Source organism: Pelophylax lessonae, assembly GCF_965119305.1.
Source record: "Pelophylax lessonae genome assembly, chromosome: 1".
NCBI lineage: Eukaryota > Metazoa > Chordata > Amphibia > Anura > Ranidae > Pelophylax > Pelophylax lessonae.
In genome coordinates, this window is record NC_138768.1 from 803,607,825 (window position 1) to 803,627,860 (window position 20,036).

The window sequence follows — 20,036 nt, forward strand, 5'->3', positions numbered from 1 at the left end:
CTGATGAGGCGGCACTGATGGGCACTGATAGGCTGAACTGATGGGCACTGATGAGGTGGCACTTATGGGCACTGATGAGGTGGCACTGATGAGGAGGACTAATATGCCGCACTGAGGAGCACTGATAGGTGGCACTGATGAGCACTGATAGGCGGCACTGATGAGCACTGATAGGTGGCACTGCTGGGCACTGAGAGGTGGCACTGCTGGGCACAGAGGTGGCACTGCTGGGCACAGAGGTGGCACTGCTGGGCACTGAGAGGCGGCACTGACGGGCGGCACTGATGGGCACTGATAGGCGGCACTGATGGGCACTGGCGGGTGGCACTGATGGGCGGCACTGATGAGCACTGATGGGCAGCACCATCAGTGCCCACACTCAGTGCCCATAGTGCTGCCAGTCAGTGCTCATCAGTGCCTAGATGAGCAGACACTGATGGGCACTGACTGGCAGCACTATGGGCACTGATTGTGGGCACTGATGGGGGGCACTGATGGAGGGCACTGTGGGCACTGATGGTGGGCACATTGTTTTTTTTTTACCTCTGTAGTAATCAGGGCACTGGTGATCGGTGCCCTGATTACATTCCACTGTGTCCCCGACGGCTGATCGGTTCTCCTCCTTCCTCACACTGCAGTCTCCGTGTGAGGAAGGAGCGCTGACGATGAGAGATGATCTCATATGTTTACATATGAGATCATCTCTCATTGCATGGGCCGATCACGTGGTAAATGGCCGCTGTGATTGGCCATTTACCACGATCTGTGATTGGCTGTGTCCAAGGGACACGGCCAACACAGATTTTCCCCGATGCGCGCTCGCGGGAGCGCGCGGGGAGACTGTCTCTGGGAGGCCGTATAAAGACGGCCTCCCGGAAATGCGAGTCCGCGCTGTAGCCGTCTATCAGCAGGAGGTTAATTAATTGTATATATAATAATAATAATAAAGGTGTAAATAATTAACATTTATACTAACAGAAACAGTGCATTGGTGCACACACGCACACACACACACACAGTTTCACATACACACTATCCCAACTGCTCCTCTCTTGATTTTTTTCTTCTCCTTTTCATTGTATCCTCTAAAATCCTCTATTCTTTCTATCAACCAAAATCGTTTCCTCTTTTAATTCTTCTGCACCTTTCACCCTCATTACTGCCAACAATTTTCATATGATAGATATGCCGTGTTACAAAAATAAAACTCAACACCACAAATGGCATGGGGTAAACTTGCCAACTTGCAATAAACATTTTATTTTAAATTTAGGTAAATATTTTAAAATGTTTAAATGCATTCATTTTAATACATTTATTTGAAATATTTATCCAAAATGGAGCAGCTAAATTATTTTTTTGGGTGATGCAATATGTGACAAATACCAAAGTGTAGATGTAATTACAACATAACATATACAATGCATACAAAAGTAGCAGTGCATGTACCAAGTTTTAAAGGTGCATAAAATAATTTAAAAAATACTCAATAGATTGCAAAATATTGCACACATTTTATCGGTATTTTAAATTTATGCCAACAACTTATATTCGTGTAATGTTTAAATTTGTAATATTACATTCTATATATCGCTGTAGAATATATAGTTTTCCACTATCTAAGTATATACTATTTACATACATGCAAAACCATAACAGTAGAAAAACCCCAAAGTAACTTCCTGTGTTTAAATAATATAAAGTCATGAATGTTCAAAAAAAAAAAAAACTGTTAATTGTAAAAATGTACCAATACTTTACATAAATGCCCGATATTATTATTTAATGAATACAGTAAAATTTAAACTGCTAATGTTTTGCCTAAAAAAAAAAAAAAGTCTCGAGTGTAAGACAATACAACTGAGGAGGTATGTTGCAGACAACTTCCATGTACAAAATAATATGCAAATAAAGTTAAATACTACAAGTTGACTAGAACAATAAATATTTAATAGTAATTGTGCATATAAAACTATATCGACACTTTCCAAAAAAAAAAAAAAACACAAAAATACAAGTTTTCATTTATGATTATTTTTTCAAATTCTGTCTCAGGTTTAAAGGGCATTTACTTCCTTTACTTCCACCAAAACTTTCTCATTTCCAGGAAGGAATATCACTTTTGGAATGACCCCTGTGTCAACAGACCACACAAAATTCCTTGTTTGATAAAAGTTGTGCTAAGATAACCACAGACCCTTAGGGTTAGGTTTCAGCACACATTTAAAAAAGGACAGTTTGAAACTCATTTGACCCAACATCGCCGATGGGCAACCAAAAGTTATGCACCTAATTCTAGTACCATCTCTTCCGGTACTAACAGGATTGAGGTTTCTCAGCCTTAATCTCTAAATTCACTCTTCACAAATGTCAAATCATTGCTGAGTTCCTTTTTTCTTCTGCTCCAACTCCTGAAGACGTTCTTCTCTGGCTTGAGCATGCTGGGAACCCACCTTATGAGCTGTCTCGGTTGCAGCAATGTCTATCTGAGCATACCTTGTGGAACCTCCTCCTGAAAAAATGTACAAAAATGTTAGTCCGTATTTGATGCTTGGATGAAAATGATTATTGTTTTGTGAGATCCACTAACATTAATGATCATATTGTTGTTTTGTGATGATCAGTTTCATCAGCTCTATTAGGACAAACCAGAATTTAAGTAAAGCTAGAATAAAAGCCTAGGCATGTAATATCTCATCCATTGCATAAAATTAAGAATTGAATACTAAATATAATTTTATTTACATGAGATGTAAAGTGTCCCAGGCAGTGTTTTCCATTTTACAATGTCCAATCCTCCCGCAGCCTTTTCTCCCGTCAGCGCACATGGACCTGGCTATAAAGAATCATTATTAAGCAGCCTGTACCAATGGATTTTAGCTGGCCATTATTCTCTAGAGCCAAATCCAGCTTATGTATGCTGGCTGGGATACCGGCTATAGAAGAATTTGGGTGCAACAAAATGGGAAACTTGTCCAGCACTGGAAAGGCCAAAACAGTAACAGCTTATTTTTCTGGATCTGAAATCGGTATTGTAATTTATCATTTATTTAGGAGAGCAGGTGGTGGAATAGAGAACCTTATTTTAAAATTCAGTTATACTTTAGTGTAAATCAAATTTTTTTTTTTATCTTTTACAATACCTCGTAGCGTCTGTACAAATTACTATACATCTCCTCCCTTTCCCCCTTTAGTTGATCCTTAAAAATGCATTTATTCTGGGAAGCCAATCCCATCCCCCACCTAAGAAAACTGTACTTGAGTCACCTCCATTAGATCACCCCCTGCAACTAATAACTTTTGTACCCACTCCCCCTCCCTTTAGACTGTAAGATCTACAAGCAAGGCCCTCTTATTCCTTCTGTATTGAACTGTGTTGTAATTGTACTTTTCCCCTTTATATTGTAAATCACTGCACAAACTGTTGTTTAACCACTTAAAGACACCCTACAGCATACTGCGGCAGGGTGGCCCTTTAGCGTGAAATCACGTTCCTGTACATGATGTTTTCTTCCGGGTCTGGGGCGCACACACGCCACTGATGACCCGCTCCCGCTGTGATTGGACCCGCCAATCGTTCCCGAGGCAGACAGAACGGCAGTCTGCTTATGTAAACAAGGCAACTGTTCTGTGACAGAAGATAGATCTTGTGTTTCTGTTAAGCAGGAACACGGATCTCTGTTTTCTTACAGTACAAGCACCCCACACAGTTAGAAAGCTCTCCCTAGGGACACAATTAACCCTTCGATTGCCTCTGATGTTAACCCCTTACAGTCAGTGTCTTTAGTACAGTGACAGTGCATATTTTTAGCACTGATCACTGTTATAGTGTCACTTGTCCCCAAAAAAGTGTAACTTAGTGGCCGATCTGTCCCCCGCAATGTTGCAGTCCCACTATAAGTTGCCGAAAATACTAGTAAAAAAAGAAAATAAATTCCATATAAATATCCCCTAGTTTGTAGACGCTATAACTTTTGCACAAACCAATCAATATACGCTTATTGGGATTTTTTTTACCAAATGTTTTTAGCAAAATACATATTGGCCTAAATTGATGAAGAAATTCGATTTTTTACATTTTTTTATTGGGTATGTTTTATAGCAGAAAGAAAATTGTCTGTCTTTTTTGTTTATAGCCAAAAAGAAAAAAAACAAAAACAAAACGTAGAGGTGATCAAATACCACCAAAAGAAAGCTCTTTTTGTGGTAAAAAAAGAACATTAATTTTATTTGGGCACAGCATCGCATGACCACGCAATTGTAAGGTAAAGTAACAGAGTGCTGTATTGCAAACAATGTCCTGGTCATGAAGGGGGTAAAACCTTCCAGGGCTGAAGTAGTTAGTTATATTATAATATAATAATTTATTATTAGTTATTATATTAATACATCTGACAGCCTGGAGATCCTTTTATTTAAAGTCTGATAAGTTGTTTCTGGAAATGTTTAAGCCAAGTAAACAATGCAAAAGATGTAGAACATTTTAAGTATACTATTTAATATAAGGTAACAACATGGTGTAATAAGCACTACATTTTAGGCAACATTGAGTAATGTTTTACAAAATCATGGCAGCTCATTTAATATAAATTATTGTAGTTTACAAGCCTACATAATATTCCAAATCTATAATCAAGTTTCTCAAAAAACAATTTGTGTGCGTACCTTTAAAACAAAATAAATAGTAGACAAAACAGATGAATGTTGAAAGTAAATGGGAGATATCTTTAACGTGTAGTAGTTGATTGATTTAGATCTAGTTATTATAAAGCGGAGGAAATTGAATGTTCTATATACAACCCCGAAGGATGCGAGATGAAAATGGGTCACAACCTAATTAATAACTTCTCCTAATTACTGGCTGCTCTCAATGCTAAGAAGAAACTAAGCCTATGTCGCTCATATGGAAAACATTAGGTTAGTGAGATGTGGTAGAGAAATGTTGGAAAAACCTTTACATTTATAAGAGATATGCCCAAGGGAGAGTCTGCCTAAAAAATTCCACAGGTGACTCTACCTTGTGTGCCTCTGCTGTGATGTTGTGTTGTTTTTTCTTTCTGTCTATCCAAAAATAATGGCCTTCTTGGAACAAGACTAATGGTGGCCACAATTACTAGTTAAGAAAGACTTGATTATCAATCAGCTGGGAAGGAAAATACAATTCTATAAGGACCTCAATGGCGTGTAAATGCAATTCTCATACTAACTTTTCTATTATGTACTCTGAATGCTATGCCAAAGCCATTGATTTTTGCGTTTGCAAAACCTCCGTATTGATTATCATGGATGACCTAATTACCAGATTAAACCAGACTTTCTCAAACTTTTCTATACAAAGGAACCCCTGCTAAAAATTACTATATCTATTTATAAAAAAAAAAAATTACTATATCTACAGCTCATGAAACATTAGCGTGGTAGTCAGTAACAAGAAAAAAGTGTTTAAGCTGTTATTGCATACATGTTGTGTTGTGCTTAGTGACCAGAATAGAATTGTTTTGGCCACCCAGATTTTCTGGTAGTGGCAGATTTCCCATCGGTGAGGCTTCAAAATAATAAGAAAGTAATTTTTGGAAATCTACTTATTTTTAAAAAGGTATATTTTAAAAGTTGATGAAAAAATATGATGAAAAAATATTTATAGACCGCACTCAGAAAAAACAAAAACAAATTAAAACTATAAATTTGTGAATCACACACATATAAGTGAACTAGGTGTTCCAAAAAAGTTACATATAAATAAATAGATAAATAACAGCTTCTCCTTTAAAACCAGCCACCTGTGACTGTGTGGTAGATAAATCCTCCGCCGATATCCTCATGCATAGAATGCTTACCAGATATATTTGACCCCCATTACAGGTAGCCAAAAAAGGCACCAGATCAATTTGTTTATATCAGAAGTAGACAGTTTACCTATCGATGCCACTTAGAAGTCCACAGATCGAGGCCGGAAGGTAATAGAGTTATCCAGGTATGTATAGAAGGGAGATAGAAAGGCTTCTCATGATGTAGTAGGGTTAAAATATAATTTATTAAAAAGCATAGTAACTTACAGTTCAGGATTTCCACATTCACCTGAATCAGCTAAGCTGGAGCATTGTTTCATGCAGGGGATGCAGTTCTATGTTCCACCTGCGTTCCAAAGGCCGGCAGTGACGTAGTACGTATCTCAGTCCCGACACGTTTCGTCAGCAGGCGTCTGACATCATCAGGAGTCATGTCATCTTAGCCGACTCGACTGAATGTGGAAATTCTGAACTGTAAGTTACTATGTTTTTTAAAAAATCGACTTTAAGACAACATTGTTTTTTTCATTTTTAAATCAGGCAGAATATGTACCTGAGTTTGACCTGGTGTGAGGTTTTTTTAATTCCCTGTACAGCAGAGCTCAGACTAGGAGGTAGAAGACACACAGTAAGTATGCCGATAGGAGGAGAGAGCAGAGTGACATTGAAAAAAGCTCATCAGTCTGTTGGTTATACTTCCCTGGCCAGCCATAGGTTGGGGGAGGGATAAGACCTAGTTTTATTACTTAACTACAGCAGAGAAAGGGAAATGCAAATTTTGAGGCACATAAAACAGTATATATGTATATATATATATATATATATATATATAGCTGCTTTAAAAAGCCCTTTGTCTTCTAGACTGGTTACTTGAATTTTAACATGCAGAGATTACAGCATAAGACCTCTAGTGAACTAAAGAGCCTGAATTAAGGGTGCTCTCACACTCGTAGTATTTTAAGTGAACCTGTCCGGGGTCCACTTCTCCCCCTTCTCTACTCCCCCGCTGGTTTGCGCTTACACTGGCTTGTTAGGAAGTGTCCCTTGGCACACTTTCCTACTAACCAGACCCGTTCTATATAGTGAGCAAAGTTTGCCTTCAAACTGTATGGTTGCAGAGCAGGTGCAGTTCGATTAACCAGTCCGGCTCGCAGTTTGGAGCACTCACACTACACAAATGAATCAGACCAAGGGGCTGAACCATGCCTGGGACTGGTTTAAAGTGCTAGTATGAGTGCACCCTACAGGGAACTAAAGAGGTTAAGCCATGTAGATAAGACCTCCATAAATGCTAACAAACAAGTACTGTATTTTCTGGCGTATAAGACTACTTTTGAACCTCAAAAAAATCCCCCAAAAATGGGAGGTCGTCTTATACACCAAGTATAATATCTCCAAGGTAACCTAAGTATAAGTATTACCGGTAGATCATGTAATAGGGGGGTCGTCTTATACGCCCAGTCGTCTTATACGCCGGAAAATACGGTACCATTTAATAAAAAAAAAATAGATGGTAAAGGATGTCATGGTTTAAAACATATGTAAAATAAAGTCTTAACCCTCCAAATATTTAGTAATATCGACCATTACAATTTTAATTTATTTTGTTCTCCTAAAGGCAAAAATATTTCACTAAAAATAGTATTCATTAAAGTTCTGAGCAAACATAAGCGGCAGCAACAACACGAAAACAGGAGTAACTTGACTGGTGGTGACTTTATTAATTGCTCGGCCCTAATTATAATCATTATGGAATGAATATGTTCCATTTCTTTTTTACGTGCAAAACATTATTGCTCATTATTTTGTGCTAACATGTAATCACTCTTAGCAGAATAAATTTCAGTGTTGCATGTATGCTGATGGCCAGGAAATTAAACCTCAATATAATTACAGAAGGTAAGTGGAAGGTGAATAGCATCGTGCTCTGGCTGGCTAATTACAAGTGCAAGAATGAGTAATAGTCACCTATAATGTATTCTGCAAGTGTTAGCTATTCTCTGCTAATGTACAGAACAATCATATATTATACATTCCCAGAAAACAGACATTTATCTTCAGTTGCATTCACAATGGCTACATAACTTACTATTATAAAAGGGTTTAAGTTCTAAGGGTGGAAAACACAAGCTGATAAAACCAAGTAGTGCAGCTCAATTAAGCACTGCTTAAGATAACTAAACCCTTTAGGAGCTGCATTGTTAATGCACTTAAAGGGGAGTTCCGGTCACAAAATCGACATAATCGATTTTGTGGCCATCCGCTTGCTTTTCATCACCTGAAAAGGAAATGGATAATTACGATTTTTTTTTTTTTACTTATACACTCACCTTTCTTCCACTTCCTCCCTCGGCGGCCGTGGCCCGCGCCGTCACTTCCGGTTTGCAATGATTCCTGGGAGCTGAACGTCATCGCTCCCAGGAATCAATGCGCCGGCTCGTCACTTCCAGTGCGGCGCCGCATTCCCTGCTAAACAGCTTCTGGACATGCCCAGAAGCTGTGGAGGAATGCGGCGCCGCACCCGAAATGATGAGCGGGGCCGGTGCAGGCGCATTCTGGGCGAAGAGGACACGGAAGAGGACGCAGAAGAGGATCGCGCTGGCTTCAGCTGCCCACATCCGAGATGGCAACACTGGAGCAGAAAATTTAAAGGTGAGTATTTCGTGTTACAGGTAAGTGCGACCCGGGACAGTACAGAGGCTATCCATTGTGGAATGCACTAGCCCTGACTGTCCCAGGGGTATTTTTATTGAAAATTTTTTTTCATGGCCGGAACTCCGCTTTAAGAGGCCCTCCTCATTATAGCTCAGTAAATAAACTCTACATCATACTGACCAGTTGCCAAGGGCTGGGCATTGTTTACATGCTGTGGCTCCAGCCTTTTCTCTTTCATACTCTAGTTTCTGTGATCCAAATTCCTACCTCCCAACCTTTTGAGAGACACCTATTAGCAAAAGTATGTAGGCCTAGGACACACCCCTTGCCATGACCCCTTAAAGGAGAATTCAGCATGTTATATATGTGTCCCCTCCTAGGTATCCTAGTCCTTGGTCTGTCTCCCCCTATGGTATGCTGATATCTTTCTACAAAACACCATTGGTTAAAGCATAAGTGTCTCCTCTGTCCTTAACCACTTTACTACCAGTCACGTAACCTCTACGTGATCAGACTTTGCGGGGTTATACCGGGATGATGCCTCTAGCTAGAGGCATCATCCCGGTACCGTTGTTTGAAGCCGACGGTCGGCTTTCCGTCGGTAACGATCGATGCTGCTCGGGAGCCGCTCGATCGTTACCCGGGGGGGGCGGGAGGGGACGTCCCCCCCCTCCCGCCGCCTTCCGCGGCTTTGCTCGGGGCTACCGTCCCACCGGGAGCCCCGAGCACCCAGCCGGCACGTCCGCCGGCTGGATGGAGTCCCGATGAATGCCGGAAACGGCATCGATCGGGTCTCCGATGACGTAACCCGGAGGCGGCGTCCATGACGTCACGTCCGGGTTACTGTGCTGCAAAAGGCGGCAGATTTGAAAAACGGCTGTATGCAAAAATGCCGTTTTCGGCGTTTTGCATACAGGGAAGTGTAGTGGAGGGGTCTAGGGTCTTTTAGACCCTCGATCCCTCCATAAAGAGTACCTGTCACGACATATTGCTGTCACCAGGGATGTTTACATTGCTTGTGACAGCAATAAAAGTGATCAGATTTTTTTTTTTTTAAAAACCTGTAATAAAGTTTAAAAAAAAAGAAAAAATAAATAGGAAAAAAAAAAAAAAAAAATTTAGCCGTCCCCGTCACCGTTAGCTCGCGCACAAAAAAAAACGTATACGCAAGTCGAGCCGCAAATGAAATCGCTGTTCAAACCACACATGTGAGGTATCGCCGCGATCGCCAGAGCGTGGGCAATAATTTAAAAAAAAGAGCTACACTCTAACTCTAAACTGGTAACCGTTAAATAAATTTAAAGCGTCGCAGATTGAGATCTCTATTGACCGTAGTTTGTCGCCATCCCACGGGGGGGCGCAATTTTAAACCGTAACATGTTTGGTATCTATTTACTCGGCGTGACATCATCTTTCACAATATACAAAAAAAATGGGCTAACTTTACTGTTTAGTATTTTTTAAATGCAGTGAAATGTGATTTTTCAAATTTTTTCCAAAAAAATGGCGTTTTAAAGACCGCTGCGCAAATACCGCGTGACAAAAAATTTTGCAATGACCGACATTTTATTCTCCAGAGTCTTTGCTAAAAAAATATATATAATGTTTGGGGGTTCTAAGTAGTTTTCTAGGAAAAAATACTGGTTTTAACTTGTGAACAAAAAGTGTCCGAAATAGGGCTGGGGCTAAAGTGGTTAATACACACTAGATTGCTTTGATACATCTATTAGGACTACAAATTCCTCCAAAGGATCTTAAAAGTAAGCATCATCAACATACTATCCAGGATGTTAAGACTTTTTGTTTACTGATGTTGCAAGTTGGTTTTTGTTCATTGTTAAATAACTCTTTATTTATATTTTCTCATAGTGCTTTACATGTGCGGCATTCAAAAGTTATCTCCTGAAGAAGCTAAACTATAGCGAAACATGTGAAGTAAATTGGATTAACCGTCTTATACAAAAAAAAAATGATTAGTTAAACCCATAAGTGCCCCTTTTTTTTAAATACTACTATTCCTTTATCTTGGCTTTTGAAATGTACAAATGCATCAATTTAGAAATTGGATGAAAGGTTTAGCACTGGGAAACACTTTTTGAAAGGTAAAAGGTGCATTTTATATACAACTATATAGATTAGACCAAAATGATAAGTGACGAGGACAGAGGGACTTTGTTCCAAATCAGGGACAGCACCTTTGAAATCAGGGACAGTTGTGAGCTATGCAAATTGTGCACAAATACACTAGTTCAGAGTACAGGCACCATTACTTACTACAAAACCAGATATGGAGTACTCTAACGGTAAGCTTGAGCTTGGCCTATAAACACTGTTCAGGTCTGGTAGTACAGGCTGGTGGGGGTACAATTTCTATCATAAGCTGTAGTAAGAAGATTTATAGAGTAAATTATCACACTTTAAATTAAGCTAATAGTAAGAGGTTTACAGGAAATAAAAGATATCATTGCACACATTTTTCAAAATGGTTGCAAAATGTCTGCAATCGACTGCTGACTCATGTTTATCAACCAATAAAAAATTAAAATGAATCACCATGCATTGAGTGTTTTAGGCCTGTTTCACAGGGCCTTCAGCTTGCATAAAAACAGTGTGAATAGCTAGTTTCTACAAAGAATTTGCAGAGCTTTCAGCAAGCTTTTAAAGTATAATTTTAGTCCAGTTTGTAAATATTAAACACAGACCCTATGGGAAGTGCTGATTGTCACTTTATACAAGCTGCTTGAAGTCTTCAGCTTATGTGAAGCTAACCCAATGATCAGGCTTGTGCTGACCTTAACCCCTCCCCATTGCAGAGTCATTCACTGGGAAGATCAATGTAGTGCTGTTTCTCCTCTCCAGCTCTCTGAGCACCTTATGCAGTTGAGAACAGAGAGAATGTGATCACTTAAATAAAAGGAAAAAAAAAAACATTTATAATGTTTTTTATATGTATACACAAATGTTTTGACTTTCATTTCTATTTAAACTAAATGAGTTGTTTTACAAGGTGAGGGTTTACATAAACTTTAAAAAAGTAGTATGGGGTTTGAGAAAAAAAATTATACTCACCTAGGTGGATGCATTATCAATCCTATGCTGCATCTGTCCCTTGGTGGCTCTGCGCTGAGAACTGAATAATCAAACACCTCTCATCGCTTAGTTCTCCCCTCCGCTCTGAGCAGAAAACATTAACTGTCAGCCACCAGCTCTCTACTCTGGGCTAACTGGAGTTCTGGGCTGTGAAGGGGCGGAAACAGCTGGCTCAGGCTCTCAGTGGCAAGCTAAGGCCGAGCCAGCTGCCAGTCCAGGCATCGGAGTGGATTCTGACTGTAAAGTAAGGATCTTTCCGGAGCCTGGACCAGCTGAATGACATCAGCTGGCAGAGGGATTTAGCCTGCTGTAAACTGAAAATGGTTCACAGGAGTGCAGAACTGTGATCCATAGGAGAAGTACAGCCAAAAAAGCTTTGGCCATACTTCTTTTTTAAATAAATAAGAAAAACTGTCAGGCACATCAAATGCACATCAAATACATGACAGAACGTCTATAGCCTTCTCCTGTATGAAGGCGAACGCTGCGAACCGCCACCCATTCCCTCTCCATTTCGCAGGCAATGACTTCCGGGAGTGACGACATCCGATTCAGAGCCTGCAGGCTGGAGTGCGCCCAGACTAGCCGGCGCCATGCCCGATGACGTGAAGAGAGTCCTATGGAGACCACAGGCAGAAGCACAAAGGAGAAGGAGATGTCTCCTGACGTCACTCTACACAATTTTGGTTGCTAAGACAATGCGTTTCGGAGGCGTGGCCTCCTTCTTCAGGTCCCACAGGGTAAGGTGAGCTGCAACACCCCATCATTGAAATCTCTGTGTGTTTTAAAAGGATTACCAGCCTGGGTAGAGGAGTTGTGGATCAGCGCATGAACTGGTAAATTGTGTCAGTGTTTGCTAAACCTGGAGTGCAGTGATACATTTTCTTTTTGTTCGCCAGAGTGCAATGAACTAGACCATCAACTGGGGATTTTGCAGCGGAGCCGGTGGTGAGCCACTCACCTACAATGATATACATATCTTCTTATGGTCAGTAACCAAGTTGGGGGAATGAGTCTAGCATAATCCAACAAGGTGGCTGATGTGGTAACAGTAAGACAGAATGCCCATATACAGTATATTCCAATTCTTTTCTGAAAATGGTGGGCAATGAGAGTTCTGTTTGTTGTCTTTTCAACTTCAGACTCAGCTGACCCACTGCAACTCTTATCAACTGGATAATGCTTCACTCTGATATTTCAAACATCAGTACTGTACCTGATCTCAGAAATATTCTTCTGACTAAAAAAGAACAATTTCCCACAGACACAAACTTTTGTGGAAAGCCATAAGAATGTAAGGTGTTACATCCGCAAATAAAGAGGGTTAGCTCCATATGCTTCTGAAATGAGATATATAACAAAGGTGTGATGGTGAAGAGCCTACAAACGTTGATAATATAGTGTATACCATATGTTCTAGATAGAAAAGTATAATGAACACCTTTCTGGGCTTTAAAACTAGGGATGGGCTTGATGTACGAGTCAAACGTAAGTTCACTGTTCGCTGAACACAAAAAACAAATGAGGCGCACGGCTGGAAATTTGCCCACCGATGAGCGCCCCATAATGCACTGCGCTGATGTGGTAAATAATTTACTGATGATTGGCCAAAGCATGCACATGACCTATATGCTTTGGCCAATCATATCACAGTGTCCTGTCCTGTCCTGTCATGGCTCAGGGGCTAAGTCCACGACCCACGCTAAATAAGGCTGCTGCTTACACGTCACCCGTGTATAGTGTATGATAATAGAGGTTAGGTAGGTAGTTAGTGGATAGTGAGTTGAGTTAGTTTAGTGCAGTCAGTGTAGTGAACAGGCATACCCCACTTTTATAATGTATAGATATGTTGTAGTCCTGGGTCACCTCCTAGTGCTTCCCAAGTTTTGTGTCCTGTCACTTTTACTTTGTGAGAAGTGCCATGCCAAGCTGACCGAGATTTCCCATAGACGCCAATGTTAAAGACACGGAGCAGTGCCATCTCAAGCGGATGGAGATTTCCCATAGATGCCAATGTTAAAGATAGGGAGCAGTGCCATGCCAAGCTGACCGAGATTTCCCATAGACGCCAATGAGCACTGAAAGCTGAAAATTGGTCTAGGCAGGGGGGGCAAGGGGGCCTCCAGATCCCACCCCCCTATGTGAATGGATATCAGGTACATTGTACCCCTACACCAAAAAAGTGTAAAAAAAAAAATCCAGTTTTTGACAAGTTCTTTATTCAAAAATAAAAAAATAGTGCCCCTCAATGTAAATCCATCATCAATCACGTTGCCTGCCACACCCGAAAAATAGAAAAAAAAAAGACGCTCCTGTCTCTTCAGATGCCTCCTGGCTAATGAGCCCCTTGAGCCATGACAGCTCTTTTATAGGCAAGGGGCGGGGACCCCTGGTTACGTCACCTGGTGGCACCGCCCCCTTCTGATGTCATGACCTTAAAGGGGGCTTCCAGATTTTGATAAGCCCCCCACAACCACAGCCCAGGGTTGCCGGGAAGAGGCCCTTGTCCCCATCAACATGGGGACAAGGTGCTTTAGGGGGCTTCCCAAAGCACCCTCCCCATGTTGAGGGCAAGCGGCCTGGTCTGGTTAAGGAGGAGGGGTGCAAAATGATTGTTTTAAAAAATGTATTTTGCATTGATACATGTTCCCCAGGGCAGTACCCAGGTCCCCATACACTTTCTATGGCAATAACTTGCATATAAGCCTTTAAAATGAGAACTTTTTATTTTTCATGTTCGTGTCCCATACACTTTAATAGAGTTCGCATGTTCGCTAGAACTTTTTCCCCTGTTTAAGATGTTCTTGTGTGAATCGAACAGGGGGGTCTTTAAACCCTTATTGCAATTGTGGTGTAAAAATAAGTTTTATGCCACTGGTTACAAAAGTTTTTGTGGGCATAAAATGATTTTCCCTGGCTTATCAAGGTGTATAATAATATATTACAGTATTTTCCAGTCTTGGCAGAAACAAAACAAATTCTTGATTGGCTGGATAAAATAAGTAAAAATAATGCCATGAGGTTACAAGATGGTTGTAGCCTAAATACGTTTACCCAGTGATCCTAACTGGAATAAAAGGTATATAAAAACTATAAATATTACATAATAAATAACAATGTTTTTATGAGTTAATAAAATCACCATTTAATGTCAGTGATTTTATTTTTATTTTGCATGTTTTAATTTGTAAACTAACTTAAAAGAGAAGTATGTTTTTTTTTTTTTTTTTTGCAGAATCGTACTTACCTAAATGGATTCTGCATTGATCTGAAGCTGCATCTGTCCCCCCATCGACTCTAACACTGAGAACTAATCGCTCAAACACCAGCAATCCTTCAGTTTTCAGGGCTCCCTGAGCAGAGAGCTGGTGACGGTCTGCCCCCCCCCCTCCCCCTCGCCCACTGGAGCACTGGGCTGTGGAGGGGTGGGAGTGGCCAGCTCAAGTTCTCAGCAGCTCACTGAGAGGCTGAGCTGGATGACGGTCCAGGAATGTGAGCAGATCCCGACTTAATTATCATGATCTTGCCTAAGCCTGGACCGATTCTATGAAATCAGCTGACAGCGGGCTTCTAAAAAACAGGTCACAGGAGTGCAGAATGAACTTCACTCCTGTAAATCACAGAAGTACAGCCAAACTAGTTTTGGCTGTACTTCTCCTTTAATTATCTGAAGAAATCACAACATATGTTTTAGGAATAGTATACAGATAAATTGTAGGATTTTATTACCCCTCCAATGGACACAAATACTTCACTTAAAAAGTCAATACAAATCTTTATTTTATCCAATTAAAGAACTTTGATAAAATCATATATCAAAAAAGCAAGAACATTCATAATATCAATCAACCATCATTGAAGGGATGGAGATTGTTTAATAAGGTAGTCTTTTAAAATTAGGTAAGGATGGTTGATGCGTTTCGCGGGAACACCTGCTTTCTCAGAACCTCCTATCTCATATATAGGTACAGTGGAAAAGAGTTCTAAAAACATAAAATACATGTAAGTCTCATAGGGCCTAATTCACTAAGAATAAGGAGAATAAATAGTCATTCTTCAGTTAATTAGCTGCAATTAAAACAACTGAGACCTCAACTACATGAACATGTGAACAAGAAAAGTAGGAGTGCAAATAGGCGAATATGCTTTCATGAATTCCAAATCGGCATAGTCACGGTTCCATACCTGGCTAATGCCAACGAGTTTACTATATGAACCTGCACTGCAATATTTAGCTATGATCATGTGTGTACATGTATGCCAATAAATATGGGGTGTGCTCTACCTTGTGTGTCCCTATTTATTTATATTACAATTATTATGCATAGTTTGTTTTCTTCTTTTGCTAACGAATGCTGTTCTAAAACATTATTACAGAGTAATGTCTGCTTTTCTATTAGGTTACATGTATTTATCATTTACAACTACATATCTGCTATATGTTAATTTTTTTTCATATTACATTTATTTTTTAGGAGACTATAGAGTTCTAATTATCTATGTTCATTCTTTAATCACACTAAACTATTACGCAAGTCTAATTGTACTTGGCACATTGGATTAGTGGTCTGTGCTCATGAGCAAAAAGCCCTTAGGTCATGAGTTTAAATCCCAACCATGCTAAAACCCTGTGTGTTCACTAGTGTTTGATTATTTTATTTCCACACAATAATATTTTTGCTAAATAACATACCATTGCATGCAATTGAACATGCAAATTATAGAAACAACCATTCTGATGTGGCAGTGGCAGTGGCAGTGGCAGTGGCAAATAGGTTTTCCCTTTTTAAAGCACACTCTGCTGTTTAAAATGTAAGCAGGTGATAACATGCTTGGGATTCAAACCTATGGTCTGAGTCTTTCTAGGTAGGAGTGCTACCCACTAAGCCATTGAGAGGAGCACGCTTATGTTTAGAATATACATTAGTACCATGATTAACAAATTAATATAGATCAAGAGAATCTATATTCCCCTAAAATACAAATGCAAGATCCTTGCTAAATCGTCAAAAATTAGTAGATATGACTTGTTTTGCTTCTTTTGCTGATATTTATATTAATATCATTGATGTTAGAGTTATATCTCTACTCTATATATGTCAAATTCGTATTTTATGAAAATGTTGAGTTCTATTTCTATATGTTCTATATGTTCTATTTCTATATGTTCATTCTGTAAATATGGTACTTCTTTATATTCTAGGTTTAATTGTATTCAGCACAGTGGCTTAATCTTTGGTACTCTATATAGTAGAGATACAACACTGAAAAATGCTCACCCAATAATGATTACTGGAAAACAATTGATACTGAAGTATCGACCTCCAGTGGGTTTTTATGCAGCACCGTAGATAGTAAAGAAGTATGAGAGTATGATAAAAATATATACTTTATTAACAAATAACATATACACTTCATAAAACCCCAAATAGGGGAAACATGAAAGCTCCAATTACATCCAATAACAATTAATCTCAATAAATCTCATAACATATCATGACATCATGGCATGGTGGTATACTGCATCAACCCCAGAATGGGTGATGGGGGAGCACACACCCCAACGCGTTTCAACCTACAACAGGTCTTCCTCAGGGGGACTGTATTGTCATGAGAGTGAGGTCTATTGACTTCGTGCAGTATCTTGTAAAGAACAGGTCTCTGACAGTGGCAGCCGGGTGTCGTATGCTCCCTTGTACGCTGGTATGGTTTGGTGACTCCTTGTAGACCTTCACGCATGTTCAGCCGCCCAGGGCAGGAGGCGCCGCTCCTCTCCGGATGTAGAGGATACAACGATTTTATTTGCTCCCTGATCCTCAATTGACCTCACTCTCATGACAATACAGTCCCCCTGAGGAAGACCTGTTGTAGGTGGAAACGCGTTGGGGTGTGTGCTCCCCCAGCACCCATTCTGGGGTTGATGCAGTATACCACCATGCCATGATGTCATGATATGTTATGAGATTTATTGAGATGAATTGTTATTGGATGTAATTGGAGCTTTCATGTTTCCCCTATTTGGGGTTTTATCAAGTGTATATGTTATTTGTTAATAAAGTATATATTTTTATCATACTCTCATACTTCTTTACTATCTACCGTGCTGCCTAAAAACCCACTGGGTGTCGATACTTCGGTATCAATTGTTTTCCAATTGTTTTCCAGTAATCTTTGGTACACTTAGCTAGCAGCCCTTAGGTCATGAGCTGAAATCCCACCAATGCTTCCACCTCCCTAGAATTGCAAAAACGTATGTGCTTTGGCGAACGCATGAGTGCCATCAGTGAGAGATAAACTGATGGCAAACATGCTTTCACCTACACACATATCCATTCGCCAATGACACTTTAGGGAGGTGGTATGTAGCATAGGTGGGTTTTGAACCCATGATCTGACTGTTGCTAGATCAGAGCACTAACTACTAAGCCACTGTGTTGATCATATTTATACATGGGATATATAGTAGTACCATGATAAAAGCATAAACATATATAACCAGAAGATAAAATTCTATTTAGACATTAACAATTTTTTATCATATAATAAAGACCTAAGAGCCTGGTGTGGATTGGGGGGACCCCCCACGCTGATTTTTTTTTCGATCAAATTTGGTTTGTTACACCCACTTGTGGCAGGCAGCACAACTCCACTCAATAAAGCTATATAGAATTCCCTGGACACAATTAAGAGCTACCCCTAAATGTTACTGAAGTGGATTTGCAGTTTGAAAATGTTGTTGCGAAGCAAACAAGGATTAGAAGTAGTTAAAGGTGGCCATACATTATACAATCTCATTGTACAAGCTCTGTACAATCTCCTTTAGATTTATCAAAACTATATAATGGGAGGACACACCAGCTATCCGATCACTCTGTATCCAATCAGGCAGGCCCTTGCACTACAAAATTGATAGTAGATCTAAAGGAGATTGTACAATCAGATTGTATAGTGTATGCTGGACTTTACAGAACCCAGGACATGTGTCTCTTCTTTTAGGTACTACAGCTTTATCCATATAGGCGGTTAAATGATCTCTCATTTCCTGCACTCTGCAAATGAACAGATCTATGCAAGATGAATTTAAGACAAAAACAAAAATGTCTGTATTTAGTGAGACCAGTGATCCCTGATTAATTGTATTAGAAAAGCGTGCACCTAGCTGGGGGTGGTTGGGATCTGCTGGAAGGAGGAAACTCAGCCACAGGTGTGTGCTAATGAGGTCAGCTGATGAATTCCTTCCTGTGTCTTTTGTTGGCCATACACTATACAAAAAATCGGCCGAAATTCGTCATTTGGGCAGTTCTTTTGTTTTATGGCCAGTTAATGGGCACAAACGGGTAATAAGTTGTGATGTTTTGAGCCAAAAGATGAAGGGCAAGTTTGAAAAATTTCTGCTGAATGAACAAATAATTGAAAGGTTAATGTGTTTCTCGTCCAAACTGTTTGCACTTGGCATATTTGAAAAAATGTACAAAAAACTGATTAATTTATGTCCATTGAACGATTTATCAGTCATTACATGATGGCACTATCGTTTACTCTCACGGCTGAGTGTTCGTTTTTAGAAAACAAGTTTGAATGATTTTTCGTATAGTGTATGGCCAGCATTACTGGCTTCTGTGTCTAATATCTACATACCAGCAAGAGATGAAGCAGTCTAAGGAAATATAGCAAAAGCGCAGGTAAGGCCTTCTCTCAATTAAAGAAACTGTGTATTGTTTTGCAACAGAGGTACATTAATAGTTTATTGTTACATAGGGGAGCTGGAATTTAGCAAAATTAAAAGTGAACTTAGCCTTTAAGTGAGGTAGATGCAGACACACTCAGCTGTCAGGGAAACTGGTAAGATGTGACCAGAGATGACTCATCTGTGGCATTTTCTGTGAATAGTGAACTTTTGATTGGGTGACGTAAACATCACCAGAATGAGGCAACCAAAAACAAGACACATATGCATAGGGTGGTGAAAATTGCTGGCTAAGTTACATGTGAGTAGAGTTTATTAGGACTATACTGGATTTCATTTTAGTAATGGAAAAATAAACTGTGATAAACTATGTGTGTTCTGGAGCAGCAACTATATAGTGAGAAATACACCAAACAAACCAAAAATCAAAACATAAGTTGAGCTAATATTGTAAATATTGACAATCATAAAGCATTATATAAACATAAAAGTAGTAAAAAATTGAAAGAAATAAAAAATTATTGTTGGATTGATCCAAAAACAAAAAATGTTATGAAAACACTAAAAAATGTGAATACCAGTGAATACCAGTGGTAGTCCAAAACAATGATAAGGAGTAATGAATCCTCGATCGTGAAATGACACTTGGAATGTATCAGTGAACAAATTAGGACATCCGCCACCGATTGGATTATCCACCACTGCTAAAGGAGAACCCGCTTACCAGACATCCTGACCTCAAGGGTCAACTGTGCTCTGAATGATACAAAAACACGGCCTCCAACTCCAATTGACACATCCATTAGAAGTTCACC

At 39.7% G+C, this 20,036-nt stretch overlaps 1 protein-coding gene across 1 annotated transcript in view; it reads right to left on the reverse strand.

Moving 5' to 3' along the window:
- Window positions 1-1,701: 1,701 nt before the first annotated feature.
- Window positions 1,702-20,036, reverse strand: part of DOK7 (docking protein 7) — a 247,643-nt gene continuing 229,308 nt past the window's right edge. The window contains exon 11 of the mRNA XM_082256433.1: window positions 1,702-2,512. Coding sequence (XP_082112559.1) covers window positions 2,376-2,512 — 137 coding nt within the window. The 3' untranslated portion in view covers window positions 1,702-2,375. The remainder of the gene's footprint in view (window positions 2,513-20,036) is intronic.